Below are 21,269 nucleotides of genomic sequence, written 5' to 3'. Positions count from 1 at the left end.
AAAATGGGAAACGTCTGTACAAGTTTGCAAACCCAAGGAACTGTTGAAGGTGCCTGCGAGTGGAAGGAGTGGGCCATTCAGCGACTGCTCAGATTTTGGCAGGGTCCGTCTTCACCTGCCCCCCTGCCAGAAATTAGTCCAGAAAAATGACGGATGGTGAATGCAACTCGCACTTCTCTGCTTTACATACAGCAGCCACTGAAACACCGTGTGAAAGCGGATTCAATTATCTGGGAGATCCTTGGAAAAAATGTCATTGAGGTGGACAAACACGAAAAGGTTTAGGAAATCTCTGAGAATGTTATTCACTAGTGCCTGAAAAAGTGATGATGCATTTGTAAGACTGAAAGGCATGACTTGGTATTCAAAGTGACCCAGTGGGGAATTAAAGGCTCTCTTCCATTCATTCCCATATCTGATGTGGACTAAATGGTAGGTGTTTTTCAGGTCCAGTTTTGTGAAGATGGTGGCACCATGGATGGGTTCAAAAAGATGATGGGATGGCTGCCAGTGAATCCAGAATATAGAACAGAATGGAAACTAGGACCAGAGGAGGTGGCGCGGGGACCGGGATCGGAGACTAATGAAAATAGGTGGGCTGAGACTTGAGACTCCTTTCAGCCCTCTCTCCCTCAGGCCATTTTCAATCCTAAGAGAGAGAGAGAGAGACCAGATCCTCGAAGGACTCAGGCATCTTGGGAGGCTAAGTTGTCCCACATCTGATCATTCAGGCCTTGAAGGAAAATACCCTGAAGGGCGCGATCGGGTCAGCCTGCCTCAGCTGGCATGGTGTGCAAATTGATCACAAATTCCATGACGCTTCTTGAGAAGGGTTGCAAAGAAAGCTGTAGGCACAAGGAGACAAGGTAAGTATGCAACAATCAACAGCTAAATCACAAGGAAATAGAGCCATGTTGTCACCATGAGTCGCTGATGGACTGGAGAAGAAGAGATGACCTCACCGGGCTTAAATGCAGCCACGCTGATCGTCACTGAATGAAACAGGTGAGTGTCCAAGGTCCTGCCCAGGATCCGGGAAAACACAAGAGGAGACGGAAAAACACTGGCCGTTCACACGGACATCATATGCCTCATCACCTGAGCCAAGGTGCAAGAATTCCTCCGTCTAAACTCACAGTATAATAAAAACACCATGTTTGTAGCCACAAAAGGGAGGTGCACTGTTATTGTAAACTCAACACATTATTACACTAAGAATTCTACACTCCTCAGTGACAACGGCACCTATGAAGCCCACACTACAGTTTGTTTTTGCCTTATTTTCCACAAAATTGACACCAGATGTTTTGGTTTTTATTCTTTCTCATATTTCTAGTATTTTTTCTTCTCTGTCCTAATTTTACCAGATAAAGAACTGAAGGCTCTGTTCCTCTTACATGTCAGTATTCTGGAAACCTCGAATGGGAATGTTTGTACCTGCCAATACATTTGTCTTTGTTCTGTATCTCTATGTGCATCATTTGTGTGTTGTTTCTGTTGTGAATAGAGCTGAGACTTGTTGTACTTGAGGTACTTTAATTTTCATTTATAAATGCTTTATAAGGCAAAAAAAAGTAGTCATCACTTTAAATTTAGGATATTTAATTAATTCATTAATTTTCTTTTATTAATTCATTTAATGAAGTTAGTTAAGCACACAGAATGCTTAACCAACAACTATTTACTGCTTGAATTAGCCATGAATCACAGTAAGAAATGACAAATCACTTATTTGGACTTGTTAAATGATACCATGCACATGTTCTACTGTATATGAGCTGATTAACCAGGAGAGGTTAATACGCTTCTGGCGACTTTATAAATGAGGAATTAAGCGCTCACTGAGGAGGGACATTATTAAACTTCAAAGTCTAATCTTTTTTTCAGAGGACTGTAGTCTACTGTGCAGTCCTGTGAAAAACACGACTGCAACAACTATGTTGTGATTTAAAAGCATGTGGAGCCACGTTTAGCAGCGATAACTTGAAGTATTTGTTTTCAGTGATCATGTCCATGATCTCATGTCACTCCCCTCAGCTCGTGATCATAGCTGAGGGGAGCAACGTAGATTTGATAGGTAAACTGACAGCTTCACTTTTATGCTCAGCAGAGTGTCTGTTAGTCACACACTCTGCTCTCACACCCTCGTTTGTGAACACAAACCCAACAGACTCCTCCACTCGGGGCAGCAACTCGTTCTGGAGCTGGAGTGGGCGCTCCACCCTTTTCCAGCTGGCAGCTTCTCATTCATGTCACCTTACACTGAGCTGTGCAGCTACTTCAGTGCAAGGCTGGAGGCAGAATTTAATCATGAGGCCACTAAAGAGGAGACACCTCACCAAGTGGCTCCTGTATCAGTTCACATGACACAGTCCCAGATCTCGTCCCTGGTGTTTGCACCCAACTACAAGTAGCTGGTCTCTGCTCATGGATATGCCCACAACAATGCTGTTGTCTGGAAACATCCCTCTCTCAGGAAAGCCGCAGAGCTCAATGGCCATGACGACAGAGTTCGGAGTTTGACTCTCAGTCCGGGCTGCTCTGATATTCCTTCCATAAAAACTATAATCAGAATTTGTGACCAAGAGCAGCCTTGTCAGAGTCCGACACCCACCAGAAACAATTTTATTATTTTTATTTTATTATAAACAGATACTAAAGCTTCTGCGTAGATTATTTGTTCGTGTAAATGGAGAGTCCTCATGCAATAAACGTTAACTATGGAGTTCCACAGGGTTCAGTGTTAGAGTCATTTCTATTTACATTATACTTGCTTCCATTCAAATATTATTGGGATTAATACTGGAATCTGTGAGTGTTCAGAAATGGCTCCAAAAGATCTTCTGTTGAAATCTACAATTCTCCTTCCCAGATTTTCACTGAGATGAATTTTATTCTGAATGTTGGTTATTCTAGTGAGTGCTGCTGAACAAATCCAAAGAAAATATTACTCTGACATTCAAATGCACACTGAGTGTATGTAACTCCTGATCACAGGGGTATATTTTATGGCTTTGTTTGTTACAATAGTCTTTATTTTAGGCAGAAAAAACAGACTTGCTTATTCAGGAAACCTTTTACATCCTTTTTCTTTGTGGTGAAATACTTTTACTAGGACATTTCGCCCTCCACACAATTTATTGTAGCAGCCAAAACTACAAGCTTTATAAAATAAACTCTACTTCATGCACCCGGCTGTATCATATTTGATGTCCAATTTTCACCATGAATTTAGTCAAAGTTAGTATGCCATGCACAGTAAAGACATGTCTCTTTAAGACAAATATTTATATTTAAGTAATGGAAGCCATGTTGAATCAGTCTCCCTCTGAAGTCATCTTGCATTATAGTTTCGATGATGATTTGTACATCTGAAAAAAGTATGTGCGTCAAATATAGCAGCAGCTGGCGTGACAGGGTTGTACCTCGGAAAGAAAGAAGTCACATCCTGTCTTAACTGACAATAGTTTGAGTCACAATAGAATAACAGAAAGAAAAGGTAGACTGTCATTGCAAAACTTGCTTATCCCATCTTTATTCTAATAAGCTGAGAAAGCTGGTGGAAGAGGTGGAGGGAGTGGTGTGAATGCAGTAAACCAATAAAGTGTCTTTTGCCAGTTTCCAGAGATCCACACTGGAGGAAGACGCAAGAGTGCCATGGCTTTGCGCTGGGAGGCGGGAGAGTTTACAAAGAATGAATGAAATGCAACAAGTCAAAGGTTCACTGCTGTGTTATTCTCATTCAAGTCAGATGCACTGTTAAAATGGTTTGTTTCATGTTGTGACATAACCTAAATTCTGCTTCGTGTGATGCTTGGGCAAAGAGTGTTTATCCTTACGTTAGTCTGAACAAAGTTTATTGAGCACTGATGGCGGATCTGATAACGCTCAGTTCTGGCCAAGAGGTGCCTATTATGTTTGTGAACACCCAGACGCATTTGACATTTGTTCATTACTTGTGAATAAATACTCATATTTGCTGCTGTTTTAAAGTCTTAATAAGCTACAAAATCTGTAATTGTTTTAGTAAAGTGATGTTTCTTAGACAACTAAAAGCAGTGCCAACATACTTTGTATTTAAACCCTAAACAACTATTTTTCTTCTTATGTTTTGGCTTGTGAAGAAGCACAGAAGGTCCTAAAACTGACAAACAGTGCAGTAAAATAAGAACAGACCTCAGCAGTTTGATATGGCATTGAGTGCATGTCCTGTTAATGCACTACAGTGTTTAGTGGATCCTGGTCTTTTGCTGAAGATTTCCTTCTGTGGGAATAGATTGGATAAAGGATCATTTCATTGTTTGTGCCATGTCAGATGACTGATTGGAGTTAGTCAGTATTAAACCTCCAATAATGTGAGTGTAAAACTGTAAATGGACTGCATTTATAGAGCTCTGTACCTTTATTAACCAAGAATGTGACCCTGAAATGTCTCTGCTGGGAGAAAAGTGCATCAATTGTTCTGTTGTTGGTGGCAAGAATGAGCATAGCAGGCTTCATATAGTCCCAGGCTCTCAGCATCTTAAGGCCCTGTGGATTACTCACAACAAGAGGAACTCACGGTATGGTGGATGCTTCATATGGCTATAGTTACCATCTGTTTGCTTTTCTATTGTTCTGTCGTTGCAGTTGATGTGCTTTTCTGCTTTAACACAACTGAATTCTCCAAAAAGGCTCCAATATGTTTCTGTTTCTGCTGTTAGACAAAGGAACATGCATGAAAAACAAGAGACTAGTTAAAACCAGCTCAGTCCCTTTAATGCCATTTTCTTTCTCGCTGCTGAAATCATCAGAACAGCAACGTTGTGTGGAAAACCCAGAAGGTGTACATAGACAGACAGCTTTGCCTCAGTTTTATATGATGAATAGACTCATCTGCCTTTAAAAACATATGAAATTAGACACAAAAAAACTTAGTGTCAAAGGATGAAACGAGAAACAGAATCATAAAACCTGGAAGCACAACAAGGGCTCTGTGAGAACGATGACACAATCTGAACCAGTCCTTCAGTGAAAGCGTTTGTTCTTTCTGCCCCTGACAAATATATAATACTGTCCACTTTTTGCTAACCTTTGAGACATTATACATGTCAGTCAGATTTTTGATGTTATTGTATGTCTTGATAATGAAAATGTGACATTGGTCGGTGTATATTAACTGTATTTTCATATTATGCTGTTAGTTGCAACTGATATTTAAGCTGGATGAACACAGGAGGAATATCCATGCATCCAACTGAAACAACATAGACATCACTCAGACAATCATATTATAAATGTCAAGATTTTTATGAGACTACATATAAATTTATAATTCCTTTTCAACTCTCCTTGTGGGGGTCAATGAAGCCATGGCCTAGCTCTAAATTACACAGGGTAATTAAAGGTTACTCTAATAATTAACAACTTATTTATTTATTGTTACAGTGGGTTCCTTTACATGAACAAACACACTGATGGTTTTTTAATAAATGTTTCAGCCTCTCTGAAAAACAATTTATACAAATTCAGTGCTTTCGCCTAAGAGTCTATTGATCCTAAACAGTTTATTTTTCATTTCAGGTTTGTATGCTTAATTGCTGAAGTATAGCTTACAAAACGTAAGGATTGCTTGCTGATGTTTAAACATTTTGTGTATAGCCTCCTCTGTCGCTTTCAGGGGCTGACTGGGGCTCTATTTGCAGGGGATTTTCACCATGTATTCCTCATGCAAAAATAAATAAAGCTATATATGATATATGAAGAACTTTGTCTAGCTTTGTTTGCTGTTCATCAGCCTGTGATGCCTGTTGTGAAAATATGGTTGTGCAAAGGACACAGTAATCCTGAAAGTCACACTCAAAGGTTTATGAATGACAAAAAACAAAAAACAGCTTATCATCTTTATCATCTGGTGAGTATAAAATGCCATAAAATCATTGTGATTCTGTAAGTCCATGAATAATGTCCTCATCTTTTTTGAGATTCACTAAAAAGACTATTTAATTTAAATAACTGCCTCATTTACACCAGAAAATAGATTTTTGTTGTTGTTGTTGCTGCTAGAAATGTTTGTGGGGTTTTAAAAAAAAAAAATGTCATGTTTCAAGTTTTTGCTCTTATGTAAAAAAATTCCCAAGAATGGTGACTGAAAGTTTTCATAACTTGTTCATAAGGATCCAAAATGAAGGACCCCAGACTCAGGGAAACACTCAGAGTTGCAGCTTTATTTGCAGATAATTAATAATGCCACTATAGTTGCACATTTCTGTCCCAAGCGTCGAAAAAATAATTCTTCCACTTCTTAATGTGAGCTGTCCAGGTTTATATCTGACTCGTACACACAAAACAAAGCTACCACAGCACGATGTCACGGTCAAAAAACTGTTTGCAGCTACAGCGCGCATCTCCCCCGCTGTGCTGGCTCATTCTAACCACACAAAAGGACAAAACACGGGGCAGAGGCAAAGGAAACGGGAAGGGAAATAACTAGATGGGGAAACATACATGTGACAGGACAAAATAGAAAAGGAGCTGGGGCCCGTTCTTCGTACGTCGCTTACTACATCCAAGATCAAATGACACATCCAAGATCAAATCATCGCGCTAACCGTGAGCTCGCTAATCCGGTTCCCCGAACACACCTGCTGTTGACGATTACTACAGCTGGACGCAGGAATGTGACATCACTGGGTGTCGTAAAAGGGGCTACGCATCGATAGTAGAAACATTGATCGGCAACCCGCTGATTGGTCGGCGAAAATGTCCAAGGGGCGTGCTCGGTATTTTCCGGCAGCAGAGCAAGAACTCATGAGTGAGGGATTTCAGGAGTTTCAGAGTTTAATTAAAACGCAAGAGAACACTGCAAAGGCTGCAAAAGCAAGGAGAGAGGGCTGGCAGAAAGTTGCTGACAAATCAAACTCGTAGGTAATTTAATAATAACAATAATAATGGAGTGGATTTATATAGCGCTTTCCAAGGCACCCAAAGCGCTTTACGATACCACTATTCATTCACTCCCACATTCACACACTGGTGGAGGCAGCTACGGTTGTAGCCAGGCTGCCATATCGCGCCATCGGCCCCTCTGGCCAACACCAGTAGGCGGTAGGGTAGATCTATCATATGACACTATATTGTCCAATATCATATGGCATTATATTATATTATAATATGTTATATTATATCCCCTTTCACATTAGAGCCACAACAGGACCCACAAGAACATGGGAACAAGTAAAAGTGGAATACAGGAGTATTCTACAGAATGGTAATATTTATCTCTTAGATTGCTTTGCGTCTCTTGGCAAGGTAATACTGGCCTGTAATACTCTGTTAGTTTGTTCATAACAGCAACCAAGAAAAGGGCAGAGGAAAAAAAGACAGGTGGTGGTCCTGCACCCCCTCGTCAACAAGTTGGTTAAGTAAATAATACCCTCACGGGAAAATCGATATCTCTCTATGAGCACACTGTCGCGCTGAGCTAAAGGATCCTGTCTGTCCCGCAATATACGCTGAATTCTGAGGACTCTCCTTATCAATCTTGCACCTTCCGCAATGGGTTGGTCGCGTATATGGACAGGACATGGCTGCGACAGACTTCCCAAATCCACCTTCGCTTTTATAGCCGTGGTCTCTCATCTTGATTACACGAAGTAATTTACAATTACTACTCTGAAATATGAATTACATCTGTAATAATCACATACATGTAATAGAATGTTAATAGTTCATTTCCCTTTTTTAGGAAATGACCTGTATGTATCTGTGTGAAATCAATAAAAGGATCAGGTGCTGCATTGTCTTTAGTTACACTGATGTTATTTATTTATGGTGAAACAGTGGTGGAATATCGCTGTTGCTTTCGTATAAATGAAGCGGACATACCTGCGTGGCCGCGATCTAATCCTGTTTACATAAAGTAAACCTGCTCCCCAGCAGGTTTACGCTTACGGCTCTGTTGCTATGACAGCAAGTCCCGGATGAGCTTCGGGGAACCGACTGATCCAGGATCACGCGAAATCGTCAACAATCTAATCCGGCTAACCTACTTAGCGCGGTACGAAGAACGGGCCCCAGATGTGAGGAAAACAGGAACACAAAGGAAGGATTAAAGCTGAGGCAACTGGCAACTAAATCTACTATAGTGCAAAAATAAGAAACAACAAAAATACAAAGCAAACCTGGAATCTCCATGACAATAGTGTTTACTGATGTTTTTACTGCTTCCTAAGTCATGTGATTTATTTTTAAGACAACCTCAAAGATCACATTTTGTTTGGATAATTTAAGCAGGTTGGATAGGTTGCACTTCCTGTTACAGCTCGGTAATAAAGGGGTAATAGTAGGGTAACGAGGGGGGAAACAAGAGTGTAATCATTTGTAATCAAAGTTATTACCATGCAATGACCAGAGTAATAACAATGTAATATCCAAGTAATATCATGGTAGCAACAGCGGTTACAGTTGAGTGATTTTACCATGAAATTTATGTAACACTTTATTACCACTCAGTTACCTGTGGTAGTTTCTGTGTAATAAGCAGGAAACGGAGCTGCAAAACTGCCTGTTTCTATTTAATAACATATTAATAACCAGGTAATAAATAACCGTCTAAAACAAACTTAAAGAATAGTAATGACTACCAGGAAACACCTGTGGCAGTTTCTGTGTAATAAGCAGCAATCTAATACTTTGGTCATGATAGCTGAATAAAACAAGCATCAGGAAGTCTGCAATGAACTGGAAACACTGAAAGAGGATCCTCTTTCACAGCTTAGTTTATCATGGATGACAACACATAGCATTGTATTTCAGGGAGGAGAGAAGGTGGAGCACATTTTTAAACCGACTCTTAACCATCCAAACATCCAGCCTTTCCTCCAGTGAGGAGCACAAAGCCGCCCACTGCATACTGAAAAATGAGAAGTTTTAGAGAAAAACAATGTTAAACCAAGCGTGATGTAACTGGCAGTTCTGTGCCCATACGGTAAAAAAATACATTTTTCCTGGCCAAAATATATTTCAAATATATGGTAAATATATTTTGTATTTGTGATGCTCCAAAAAAATATATTTTTGAAATTGAAAATATATTTCTTTCAAACCAAAATACATTTCAAAACATATTTTAGGGTGAAGAAAATACATTTCCAACCTTACAGTAGAATGTATATCAAAGTATCCTTTATTTAAAATATATTTAGTGCAATAATGATGATAATGATAACAATACTAAAAGTAACATGTTTTATGCACATCTGCAAAAAACAGTTGGATTCAAACAAAACAGAGTCAAAGGTCTATCACGAATTAGGTTGTTTATTCATTTGCTTACAGTATTTCACATTACACAATATCTCACTATAATGTAGCGTTCATTGACTTTGAAATTATCTGTCAGTGATACAGTAAACAAGATACAACAACTGCTATGTACACTTTAGTTTTTGACAATATATACAATTTAGTACTTAAAGGAACACACTCCACTGTTTTGGAAATAGGCTCATTCTCCATCTCCCTCAGAGTTAAAAATGCAGCGTCTTCTTTCTAGATCCGTACGTTAATAGGGCTCTGGAGCGTGATCTTACGGGATGGGGCGTAGCCACGATTTTTGGTCAAGGCGCCATATTAGCAGGCCAAACAAATGCTTGCTGTGTGGTCGGTTGTAATGTTAGATTGCACTACCGACAAAGGAATAAGCTTGAAAACAGGCTCTCTTTTCATTGTTTCCTCACCTGGAAACATCATGAGGGAGCTTATGTGTTGGATGTTACCAAAAGAAGGCGTCTAGCCTGGATAGCAGCTGCGAGACGAGCTGATATTCAGTTCTCTACCAGCCACAGATATCTGTTGGTGTGCTCCAGTATTTTCATTCAGGTAAGTTCTAAATAAGTTCATATTATTATTTATAGCCTGTTAATTTTATTTTCAATAGCACAAACTTAGAACAAACATGCAGAACTACCTTCTATTTATAGAGTTGCTAATTATTTGGCATTATTGCAACAAACCAGCCTATGAAATGAATGAAACAAATCCTGACTGGGTTCCAACACTACACATGGGGCACTACGAAATCCCTGCTTCAAACTACATGCTACATACCACCATGCCAATCAGATTACTTCTTCCATGTGAGGGTAAAAAGGTGACCTTCCTGGATAAGATGGCAAAGGTTTGCTGCGTTTTGGTGAACATGTGCCCCAGTGTGGTAGTAAAACCAGGGAAAAATGCTCTTGTTAAATACTTTTAAGTCTTGTGCTGTTTATGTAGTGATAAGTTTTCAAAAGAGACAGTAAATTACAGAATGCTAGTAGTGGGTGATATTATGCAAATGCTGTCATGATTTTATGTGAACATTTTGTCATTTGTAAACTATACATAACATTTTTTCTACATTGTAACTGATGTGATGTTCGACAAAGTGCTTTTAATTAAAAATAGGCAAACATTTCTTTGTTTCTTTATTCAACTTTTGAACAGTGGTATTTAGTAAGTACATATTCAGTAAATGCAAAGTATTTACATGGCCCCCTAAATTAAAACATTATGCGTTATTCAGAACAGAACTATGCTTGGAAAAATATTGTCCCATCAGTTGATCCAACTCCTCCACAGTAGCAGGTGGAACCTTTCTTTTTTGAGGATGGCTTCTTTTACCTGTCACAACGAATGGTCTGTTTATGTTTTGATCAAGAACCTTTTTTTTGGGCAGCTGAAGAGGAGAAGTCTATCTTATGGCCAACCTCTGGCTGTATCTTGGTCATATTACCCAGCAAAACCCAGTATGCAGGTTCATCTGTAACAGTCCTTGTGCCACAGATCCTCACTGTTGCTTCTACATTAAACAGAAGAGCAGTGACATGGCTGCAAGTCTCCACGACTCTAGCCATACAGCTGCAGCGGGTGGCTTCAACCTTCCCTGTGATGCTCACAATGACCTGTGGCTGCAATGCTGCAATTCAGTCTTTAAGAGTGCAGCACCTAAAACACACACAGACAAAGTTCATTTAAAGACAAGAACTTTAATAAGCCAAGTCCGACACAAATGTGTTTTATTTACTTTCAAATCCATTTATCATAAATGTAACAAATAAAGTGTTTTTATGTATCCATCTATAGAACGCTGCATGTTATATTCTAAATCTGCATGTTTCTTTTTAGAAACCTATCAGCAAAAAATGAACCTAAAGTATGTAATGAATGTATTTTTAGTGACACAGGACACAAACAAGGAAGCAAATCAAATCAAATCACAAATCAAATCACTTTTTATTGTCACATCACATGTGCAGGTACATTGGTACAGCACATGTGAGTGAAATTCTTGTGTGCAAGATGTGTAATTAGGATTATTTATAATAAATATGAATTAATTAGGGCAATTTCTTTAACCATAGAGAATAACTAAATCCTTCAGGACAATGTCACATCAATGCACTGAACTCACTATGTTATCCCTCTAACAGAGCCTCTACATGTTCTCACTGTAATTTCCCCCTCACGAATGAATTTTTGCTAGCACTAATTTGAATGCTGGGGGGAATCAAACGCATTTTACTCGCAGTACTCAAGCTGACTTACCTTTGCTTGAACGTGGAGGCTTAAAAATAGCCAAATCTTGTACCCAGTCCTTGGTGAATTGGATGTGCGCCTCCAGAGATTTATAATTGCGAAATTGGTGCGCCGTGTATGCTCTGACTCCACAGACAAGGTATGAGAGTAGATCATGCTAAGTCAATAGCGGTTTGGTCTTCAGGGTTTCTACTCCACGGCTATATTTCATACGGGTCCACATTTCAACAATCAAGTACCGTCTCTTTGCATCTGGACAGAATCTGTACCTATATATATATATATATATGTCTCTATACCGTCATTTTCTTTTGAGCTACGTTTCAGAATGGTTCGTAGCAATCTTGTTTTGATTCGTGACCTGCCAAGATGGTGCTGCGCTCCCACAATGCATTGCGACATTACGTCAACTCCAAAGCCCTTTGCGTGCAGGAGTGTATGCGCATGCGCATTGCCATGGTGGTTTAAAAAATAAAGATATAATGAAAAGTAATTAATAAAAATTAAATATTTAAACATTCCCACAAATGTGCAATGAACGTGCAAAAACTCTCTTTAGTAGTTGTTACTGTTTCTTTCTTTCTTTCTTCTTTTTTTTTTTTTTGAAAAATAACGACGTCTCTGAGGCGCGAAATCTGACAGCGAGAGGAACGGCCGGATACAGGAGACGGGAAGAAACAAGCCGATTATGTTCGCGTTAATTAAGTGGTTGGAAGATGTAAAATTCTCAATTCTGCCAACTGAACATATACGAGATTTTAATGAGGATGAATAATTAGCCGGCATGGAGGAAATGGACCTTTATTTCATGGAGTGGCGACAAGAAGCCAAGGCGGGTGGCCAGTCTAAGAAGCCTCCATCATCAAGCTAGCAGGTGCCTTTTCCCATATAATATTACTTTATTCTCGTGTATTTGGAACAGAAGCGTAGAGCTGCCACCCAGGCAAAAGAGAAATATAAGTATATCACGTTATAACGTGAAAAGTTTATCGTTCTAACAATATACTATCATGTTTGAACAACATGTTTGAACAACATTGTACGAAAAATGTACATAATTATCACGTCCGTACAATATTGTGCGAACGTGACAATTATGTATATTATAATAACGTGATATTATATTATACAAACATGAAAAGCATAATGTTAGAACAATAAACATTTCACGTCATAACGTGATACAGCTCTATTTTTCTTTTGCCTGGGTGGCAGCTCCACGCTTCCATAATTTGGTAATCAAAATATGTAACTTAATTAATTATATTGTGACGTACTTTTGCCTTTTCTTATTATTCTGCCTTCTCAATAACTATCAAAGCCTATTCACATTTAATTTGGCTTTCACAGAAATCCTACCTCTCCTTCTGGCTACAGATTGTTGTGACAGCCCTGATTGTACTTATACACTGCATCTGAACAGGGAACAGTCTGCCACATTAATGTATTTTTAAGTGACTTGTTTGTAATACATGAATTTGTTTCTTACAGATGTCAAAGTCTCAACCTCATGCTGCCCTCCCCCATCCTCCTAAAGTAAGTATTTGTTGTTGTAGTTTTTTATTCGGTGTCTGTGTCACATGCTAATCATAATTATTGAAATAACTGTTTTCTAACAGATTTTCCAAAACACTAGTTATGTTTGTTGTCATTCAGACCAATACTACTGCTTCGCCAAAAAATATATGTGCTAAAATACATTTTAAATATATACATATTTTAAAATGTATTTTAGCACATTTTTTGGCCATTTTTTGTATATTTTGAAATATATTTCAAAATGTATTTTAAAATATATTTTTTTACCGTATGGGTGAGCAACAATTTGAAAGATACAGACTGTCCTATTGAAAAAGTGCACCATTATAATTTTGTATGAAGTAAAATAAATAATTCATCTTTTTCCTTTTCTAAGCAAAACCACATATTAGAATATTTCATGTCTGTCATTAAAAATAAACCACTGCAAAATGCACTGGGGGTAGATAGCTATATTCTGAGTACAGAGTGGCTAAAGCTAGCAGTTGGCACCCCTCGTCTTTGTCTTTATCCAGGGTTCAAATAGGAAGTGCAGACTCCCAGTAGGCAGCAGTCTGCCACCTGCTGGCAGGCAGCTCTTTGCAGGCTGTTTCTATTTATACTTATTACACAGAACCCACCACAGGTGTTTCTAGGTAATTATCACAGACTTTTTAAGGTTGCTTCAATATTCTATTAATATGTTTGTCCAGTTTGTCCTGTACTGATGAGAGTCCAGGTTCCATGGGAGGCAGGCCTTTATGTGCTGTAGGATAAGACTCAGGAAACATTAGGTCTGGAGTTGGTGAGACACTTTAGGGCAGATGACATGATCTGTGATCCATGTGGTCCACACAGCAAAAAAACAGCTGCAAAAAACTTTGTTGTTTGCAAAACTCAGTTACTTTTTTGAAGAAGTAACTATATAATTAATTGCCCAACGTTGGTCATTATTTACTGTATTTTGCAGACAGAGTTACAGACTCTCTCCCAGACCACAGACTCATAATACAGTCAGAGCTTTATTTTAAAAGAAAAGAGAGCGAGAGAGAGAGAGAGAGAGTTTTCTTTTCAAAATTGGAGTTCAAGTTATTTTTCCTTCTAATAGTGTTAACATGCTGCACAGGTCATGAACAAGATTGTTTTTAATTTTCATTGTAAGTGGGCTAAAGCATTAATTAAAAGTAGTCTAACATAAATGTAAATGCTGTAATTTGATTACTTTAATAAACATGTAACTTGGATGCTGACGTGACCACAGCGCACACGTCTGATGTTGCTCACAGTGGTCCAAGGGACGCTCAGGGAGTTTGTGTGTTCGCTCAGACACATGAAACATTAGAGGGAACATTGCTCTAGACATGAACAAATTAGAGTCTTCACACACTAAGGTTGATTATGGAGTTCAATGGGATTCTGCTCTTGGACTACGTCAGTTTACATTATACATGCTTTCTCTCAGCAGTATCATTAGAAGGCATAGCGCACATTTTCACAGCTCTGCAGATTATACCCATGTCACGGTCTGTGGATGCAGACTGAGTGGAAGTTAGAAAGTGGACCCAAAATCAGACATGTGGAACAAAACTTGATTTAAACAGAAAAGCAAGCCATCTAATGAGGCTGGTGGAAAAACAACAATAAAGGCGAACCAACAATAACCTAACTGGGATAAATGGGATGGGATTTACTACATAAATACGCATGAGCCTGAGGAGGGAAAAGGAAACACTCAGGGAACACAGCTGGGGTGAATAAACATAATGACAAATGAAGGAAGGAAACAAAACTGAACACACTGAACATGAGATGCAAGACTGTCAAAGTAAAACAGGAAACACGCAGACTAAGACTTGACATGGGACAGGAAAGTAGGAACGGGAGACGAGACACGCACATAAGTGAGGAACAAATACAGAGGACATGACGGGAGAACACACATGAATGCACATGACACACGGGGGAGACCGAGGAAACATAGAGTACAGACTGACAGCAGACACTGGGATGAGACAGTGACAGGAAAACAGAAATATTACTAAAGAGAGCAAATCCAGGACTCATTCACTAATAAATGATAGAAAACAAAAAATTACTACTATATAAATAAAACAAAACCAAATCATGACATCAGTTTGAAGATCAGCTGACTGTGACAGGAAGATGGCCCCTTTGCTCAGCTTGACTTCTACCTGTCTGCGTTGTATTTTTTTTTTTTTTTTTTTTTTTCTTGCCTGTCCCGTTTGGCTCTTTTGCCATCAGAATTGTTGTCTAAAGGCAAAGAAAGATGCCCAACGGATTTACTTTACCAAATTGACCATCCCAGCCTTGCCATAATGGTCCATTTGATTCACCTTTTATTGTTTATTTTATTTTCACTTACTGAATATGGGACAGACTTGACTGGGGGAAAGAAGGGGAGAAAGAAAGAGGGAAAGAGAAACAGCTGAGAAGAGGGACGGGGGAGAAGGGCAAAAGACAAAAACCAACAGAACGGGCAGAAAAAAAAAATGCATATATCAATCACCTGGATCACCTGCTGAGAAAGAAAAAAGAAAACAAGCAGAAGAGAACAAGAGTAATAGAATAAACAGCATCACAATGATATATGGGAATATGACAGTAAATACTAAATGTTAAACATTATTGTGCAGCACATAAGATCAACAGAACACAGTGTGCTTTGAGGTAGGAGCCAAAAAGGGTGTAGTTTGTGGGTGTGATCACCCGTGTGTACACCTGTGAGCATGGACGCGCTTGTTTTTTGTTTTTTAAAAGGTTCCTTCATGTAATGATCTGCTAGAGGGTGTGGGGGGGGCCACAGCCCCGTCCTCCAGGGTATGAAGCAGGTATGGAGGAGATCCAGACTCCAGACATCCAGAGGCCCCCAGAACACAAGAGACCAAGGAAGACCAACAGAGGGGCAGCTGCGCCACTGTCCCGGAAAGAGCTGAGGAGAGTCCCAGATGAGGGCTCACTCAGCAGCCGCGGAGCAGAAACCAGGGGGAGTTGCAGTGACGCGCCCGTGAGCTCCGCCGGCAGCCAGCCGTGCCTGAGTGACCGAGCCCCAGGCCGAGAGGCCGGGGGCACCCCACCTCCGAAGTGGCCCGAGCGAGCCCCAGGCTCCAGGCCCCGATAAGCGGCCGCCAAGGAGTGAGCCGGTGTGTACCTGGACGCCCATCCCCGGACACAAAGAACCACCAACGCACCGATGTCTGAGGGAGTCCGCCACTGGCAGGGGAAGTGGTGGTAGGGGGAGATAGGCCTCCAAACCTTGGAGGGCCTGAGATGTCCCCAGAGAGGTGGCGCCTGACACCCAACCTGACATATAGACACAGACATACAGGCACACACAGACACAAACATCCATTCCCACCCTCATGCTCTCATATGCACTTACTCCACACTCAACCAACGTGGAGACAGACATAAAGAGACGCTGTACACACGATCACACTCCCCAAGCGTACTCTAAGCCCCGGGTCTAGGTACCCTTGCCCCTGGAGGGGGGGGAACTGCCCCCAGACCCAGGTGGTGTTACCCTTTTCCCTGCGGTGGGGGGAGGCAGACCGCCCCGACTCCGCAGTAGCAGGGAGGCCCCACACTCCAGACCGCAGTCGGACGGCCAACTCCTCCTCCTAGCCCCCCCGCTCCAGCAGGTCGCAGAGAATGGGGGTGAGAGAAGACTCCAAACCTCCCTCCACCCGCTCATTGTAGTGTTGATGCATGTGTGTTCTAAGGTGCATTTAAAACCCAGGAGGGCTTGGAGCTACCTGCCAGAGAGCAGCAGGTAAGCGCATGGTCCCTCCTGCTGGCCCTCAATGTCTACGTGTATTTAACATTGAGAGGTGGGCAACGACGCCAGGCGTGGGGTGTACACCCTGATGGTACTTTGGATTCCGTGTATCGTGCCCACCCCCAAGATCCTATATGTATGTGTAATGAGAGTGTGAGTAATGTGAATGTCTAAGTTGTGGGATAAAATTGAGGCAGAGGCAGCCAGAAGGGGACAGGGGGGGTGGCCTCCTCTGCACCCTGGTGACATACCCCTACTCCAAGGTCCTGCATGTGTGGGTGGTTGTGGTGGAGCGGGAAGAGGGAGGCAGCTGGAGATGGGGAGGGAAGGAAGGGAGGTGTCTGCGTTGTACTGTATTTTATGCTATTATATCATAGCTATGTTGCTGTGATTTATGACCGTTCTTCCCTGCTCCACATCAAAGAGTCTATGGAACGCCTTTATGATGATTGGGACAGTAATAAGTAAACTTTCCCCCCACCATTTGTGTGCTCTTCTTCCTCGCCGGATTACTTCTTGCTACTTATGAAATGTGCCTTAGGCAATTCCATGAAGAAATTGAGGAAAAGAGGCTGTAGGGCCGGCATACAGGTACACATTAGACGAGCCTACAGATCAGAGATTCCCCGACTGGCCTGGAGACGTCCCCGGTTTTTGCTGCCAGTTAGCCTTCCGGATTTGTTTGGAAACGTGTACAGACCAGTACAGACTGGATCCTTCTCATCTGATGCTCTGGATTCTGTTGATTACCTCACTATCACTGTGTCCTCGCGATAAATTATTTACATTATGTTTGACAGTTCTTTACTGTCAAACATAATGTAAATACTCTTATTCATCCTTCATCCTTATTCATCATTCCATTATCCTTAATAGAAAATGCACATCCATTTTGGATCAAGTGGCACCTATTAAAACAAAATCGGCCTTACAAAAGAAGACATGCCCTTGGATAAATGAGTCTATCTTAAATTTAAGGAGAATATGCCGCAAAAGGGAACGACTATGGAAGAAAACCAAACTTGAAGTACACAGGCTCCATCTTCGAGATCTCATGCTCTCCTTAAATGATACGGTGAAAACTGTTAGATCAGAATATTTTTCTAGACGCATATCAAAAAACAAGAGAAATCCCAAGTTTCTTTTTGACAAAAGAGTGCTATATTATCCCCAGATGTGGTACCTTTAGATGTACACTCTAAAGCAGACAGTAATAAACTCCTCCAATTATTTGTTGATAAGATTAAAGAAATCAATGCTAAAATCTCCCCAAAGCTTTCTTGTTCTCCAAGTGAGGCACTCCCTTTACACTCCGGGTCAACTTTTACAACGGTGACATATGATGAAATAGCAGATCTGGTGGACAAAATGAAGCCATCCTCAAGCCCATCAGATATTATTCCCACTAAGCTTTTCATCAATGCCTTTGACACCATTGGTCCTTGGGTTGTGAACCTTTTTAATGTTTCTCTTCAGACTGGGGTGTTCCCCAGCTTTTTTAAACATGCCATTGTGGAACCAAGGCTTAAAAAACCCCAACCTGGATCCAACATTACTTCAACATTTTAGACCTCTCTCCAAACTCCCATCCCATTATGTCAAAACTCTTTGAGAAGACAGTTGCTGTCCACCTTACAGCATACATGGACCCACATAGCAAAATTGGTATGGCCCAGATCTGGCCACACATTGTGCTTACACATAGCCCACATACCGCAAAGAATGACGGCCCTTTGGTGGCCCAGATCTGGTTTGCCAGATGTGGCCCACACATGGGCCAACGTAAGGCCAGTTGCAGACACACTGCTGGCCCTGTGCTGGCCCAGAACAGTTTCAGCTCTGGCTCCAGATGTCAGCCTAATGTGTACCTTAATCAAAGCATGTAATAACAACATGTGACGGAACATAACAGTGCAAAATTAACTTGAGGAAACCCTTTTCACACAGTGAATGGGCTGACAATTATATCGTGCTTTTCTACTCTCCCCGATTACTCAAAGTGCTCTATATAACATGCCACATTCACCCACTATCTCGCTGAGTGCTTCCTAATTACTTTCATACACATTCACTCTTGACATTCAGACTGGAGGAGCCAGGGATTGAACCACTAACCTTCCAATCAGTAGGTGACCTGCTCTACCTCCTGAGCTACAGCCACCCGGTGGTAAACATGAGTAACTCCTCACTAGGTTTTGGATAAAGTGTACACTCACAAACCGTTCAAACCTGCATTTGAAATGTTGGCTACCATAGCAGTATAGTATTGCAACATGGCATTTGGGTCTTCTAACTAAAATAGGAAAATATGAACATAAATAGTGCCATCATTGCCAGACCTGGCCCACATATGGTTGACATACACTCTGCCATGACACCAGTCAGTCAGAAGTGCCAGCTTGATGCCGAATCTGGGCCAGACCTGTTTTTTTTTTTTTTGTTTGTTTGTTTTATGAGCCTGGGCCGCATAAGCCAAACCACAATCAGGCCAGATGTGGCATGTCATCACATAAACAGTGCCATCTGCACCTGGCCTGGCCCATATCTGGATGACATAACACTTACCATGCCAGAAGTCAACCAGCAGTGCCAGCTTGACACCAGATCCGGGCCGGACCTGTCTGCTATATGGGACATCTATGACTGTTTTCAATCTGGTTTCCGTAAATGGCATTCCACTGAGACAGCACTACTAAAAGTCACTAATGATATTATGATGTCAGCAGACTCCGGAGAATACACAGTCCTAGTCTTGTTAGACCTCACCTCAGCCTTTGATACAGTCAACCATACCATCCTGATAAACAGACTGAGAGACCTTGTTGGGATGTCTGCTCTGTTCTAGACTGGTTTTTATCCTACATATCTGGAAAGGAGTTTTAGTGTGGCTGCAAATCAGATCATGTCGGAATCTACAGAGCTGCTGTGTGGAGTTCCTCAGGGCTCCGTGCTGGGACCTATTCTGTTTTTAATATACTTTCTCCCTTTAGGCCAGATAATACGGCAGTTTCCTGAAGTATCTTATCATCTTTTGCTGACGATATTCAGCTATACTATACTATAGCGCCTTGCCTTGCCTTATTCATTTAAGCCTTCTGAAGTTCACAAGCTCTCCGGTCTGATTGACTGTTTAACCAACATTAAACAATGTTCGAACAATAACTGTTTACAGCTTAACTCAGACAAAACAGAAAGTTTGATTATTGCACCCGACAGTGCAATACCTGATATTAAACTGCCACTGGGTGACTTAGGTTCCTCACAGAGGCATAACCTTAGAAATCTAGGTGTTATTTTTGATGAAGTTTTTTCTTTGGAGGGACATTTAAATCAGATAGTAAGAACCTGCTTTTTCACTTGAGGAACATTTCAAAACTTCCATCGAGTCAACAAGTGAACTTGAGATGATAATACATGCTTTTGTCTCTACAAGACTTGACTACTGTAACAGCCCGTTTACTTGTCTAAACAAGAACGGGCTAGCTTGTCTACAGGTTGTTCAAAACTCTGCAGTGAGGCTACTGACCCGCTCTAACAAGGGAGCTTGTATGACTCTTGTTTTAAAGTCGCTGCACTGGCTACCAATCAGATTTAGGTTCCATTTTAAAATTCTAGTTTTAAGTTTTAGAGCATTACAGGGAAAACTTACAAACCACTTTGCCTTTTCAATCTCTGTATAAAGACAACCAAGAGTGGAGTAGTACAAATGCAGTTTTCTATGTGTTGGTGGTACTTCAGAATATGTATTGTGGAGCTTTATGGCCCTTAAAACTGTTATAGACATTTACAAAGTTTATATTAGAATAATTGGCTAATAAGATGTTCTCTGTGACATTTAGCTGGAGAAACAGTCCTCAGGAAAAGACAGGAAATTCATCAGAAACATCACATCAAATCACTTTTATTGTTACATCACATTACCTTTACACTGGTCCAGCACATGTGAGTGAAATTCTTGTGTGCAAGCATTACAAGCAACAGAGGTGTGCACAACACAAGAAACATAAAAAACAAAAAAATATATAGGAATAAATACAAGTATAAATATAAGAATGAATGCACATTACAAAATATGCATATATTTATATATGATGACATATATATATATATATATATATATATATATATATATATATATATATATATATATATTAGTGGTCAGTGTTTAGCAGTCTGATGAAATCAAGTCAAATCAAGAGGTTTTGTAAGGACAGGAAGTCAGCTACTTTTACTACTTTATTACTCCATAGTGTAATCTCATGTTTTATCATATCTTTTGTTATGCACATGCACACAAACAGTCTGATTTTGAGGTCCACTAACAAAGGAATAACATCAACATGACCACTAAATATCAGATCTTGTTAAAACCACATCTATAGGACCGACAGAAGAA

At 40.5% G+C, this 21,269-nt stretch overlaps 1 protein-coding gene across 2 annotated transcripts in view; it reads left to right on the top strand.

The window, feature by feature from the left end:
* The window catches only part of palmdb (palmdelphin b), a 92,910-nt gene extending 87,164 nt beyond the window's left edge, over positions 1 to 5,746 (top strand). The window contains exons 8-9 of one of the 2 annotated variants that reach the window (XM_080306279.1): positions 448 to 593; positions 637 to 5,746. In XM_080306279.1, the coding sequence (XP_080162405.1) occupies positions 448 to 593; positions 637 to 802 (312 nt within the window). In that variant the 3' untranslated portion in view covers positions 803 to 5,746. The remainder of the gene's footprint in view (positions 1 to 447; positions 594 to 636) is intronic. The other variant, XM_026179202.2, reaches the window with a different exon arrangement.
* The last annotated feature ends 15,523 nt before the right edge of the window (positions 5,747 to 21,269 follow it).

Source organism: Astatotilapia calliptera, chromosome 9 (assembly GCF_964374335.1).
Source record: "Astatotilapia calliptera chromosome 9, fAstCal68.1, whole genome shotgun sequence".
NCBI classification, from domain to species: domain Eukaryota; kingdom Metazoa; phylum Chordata; class Actinopteri; order Cichliformes; family Cichlidae; genus Astatotilapia; species Astatotilapia calliptera.
The sequence above is the reverse complement of the archived record's forward strand: the minus strand, read 5'-3'. Positions and strand labels throughout refer to the sequence as shown.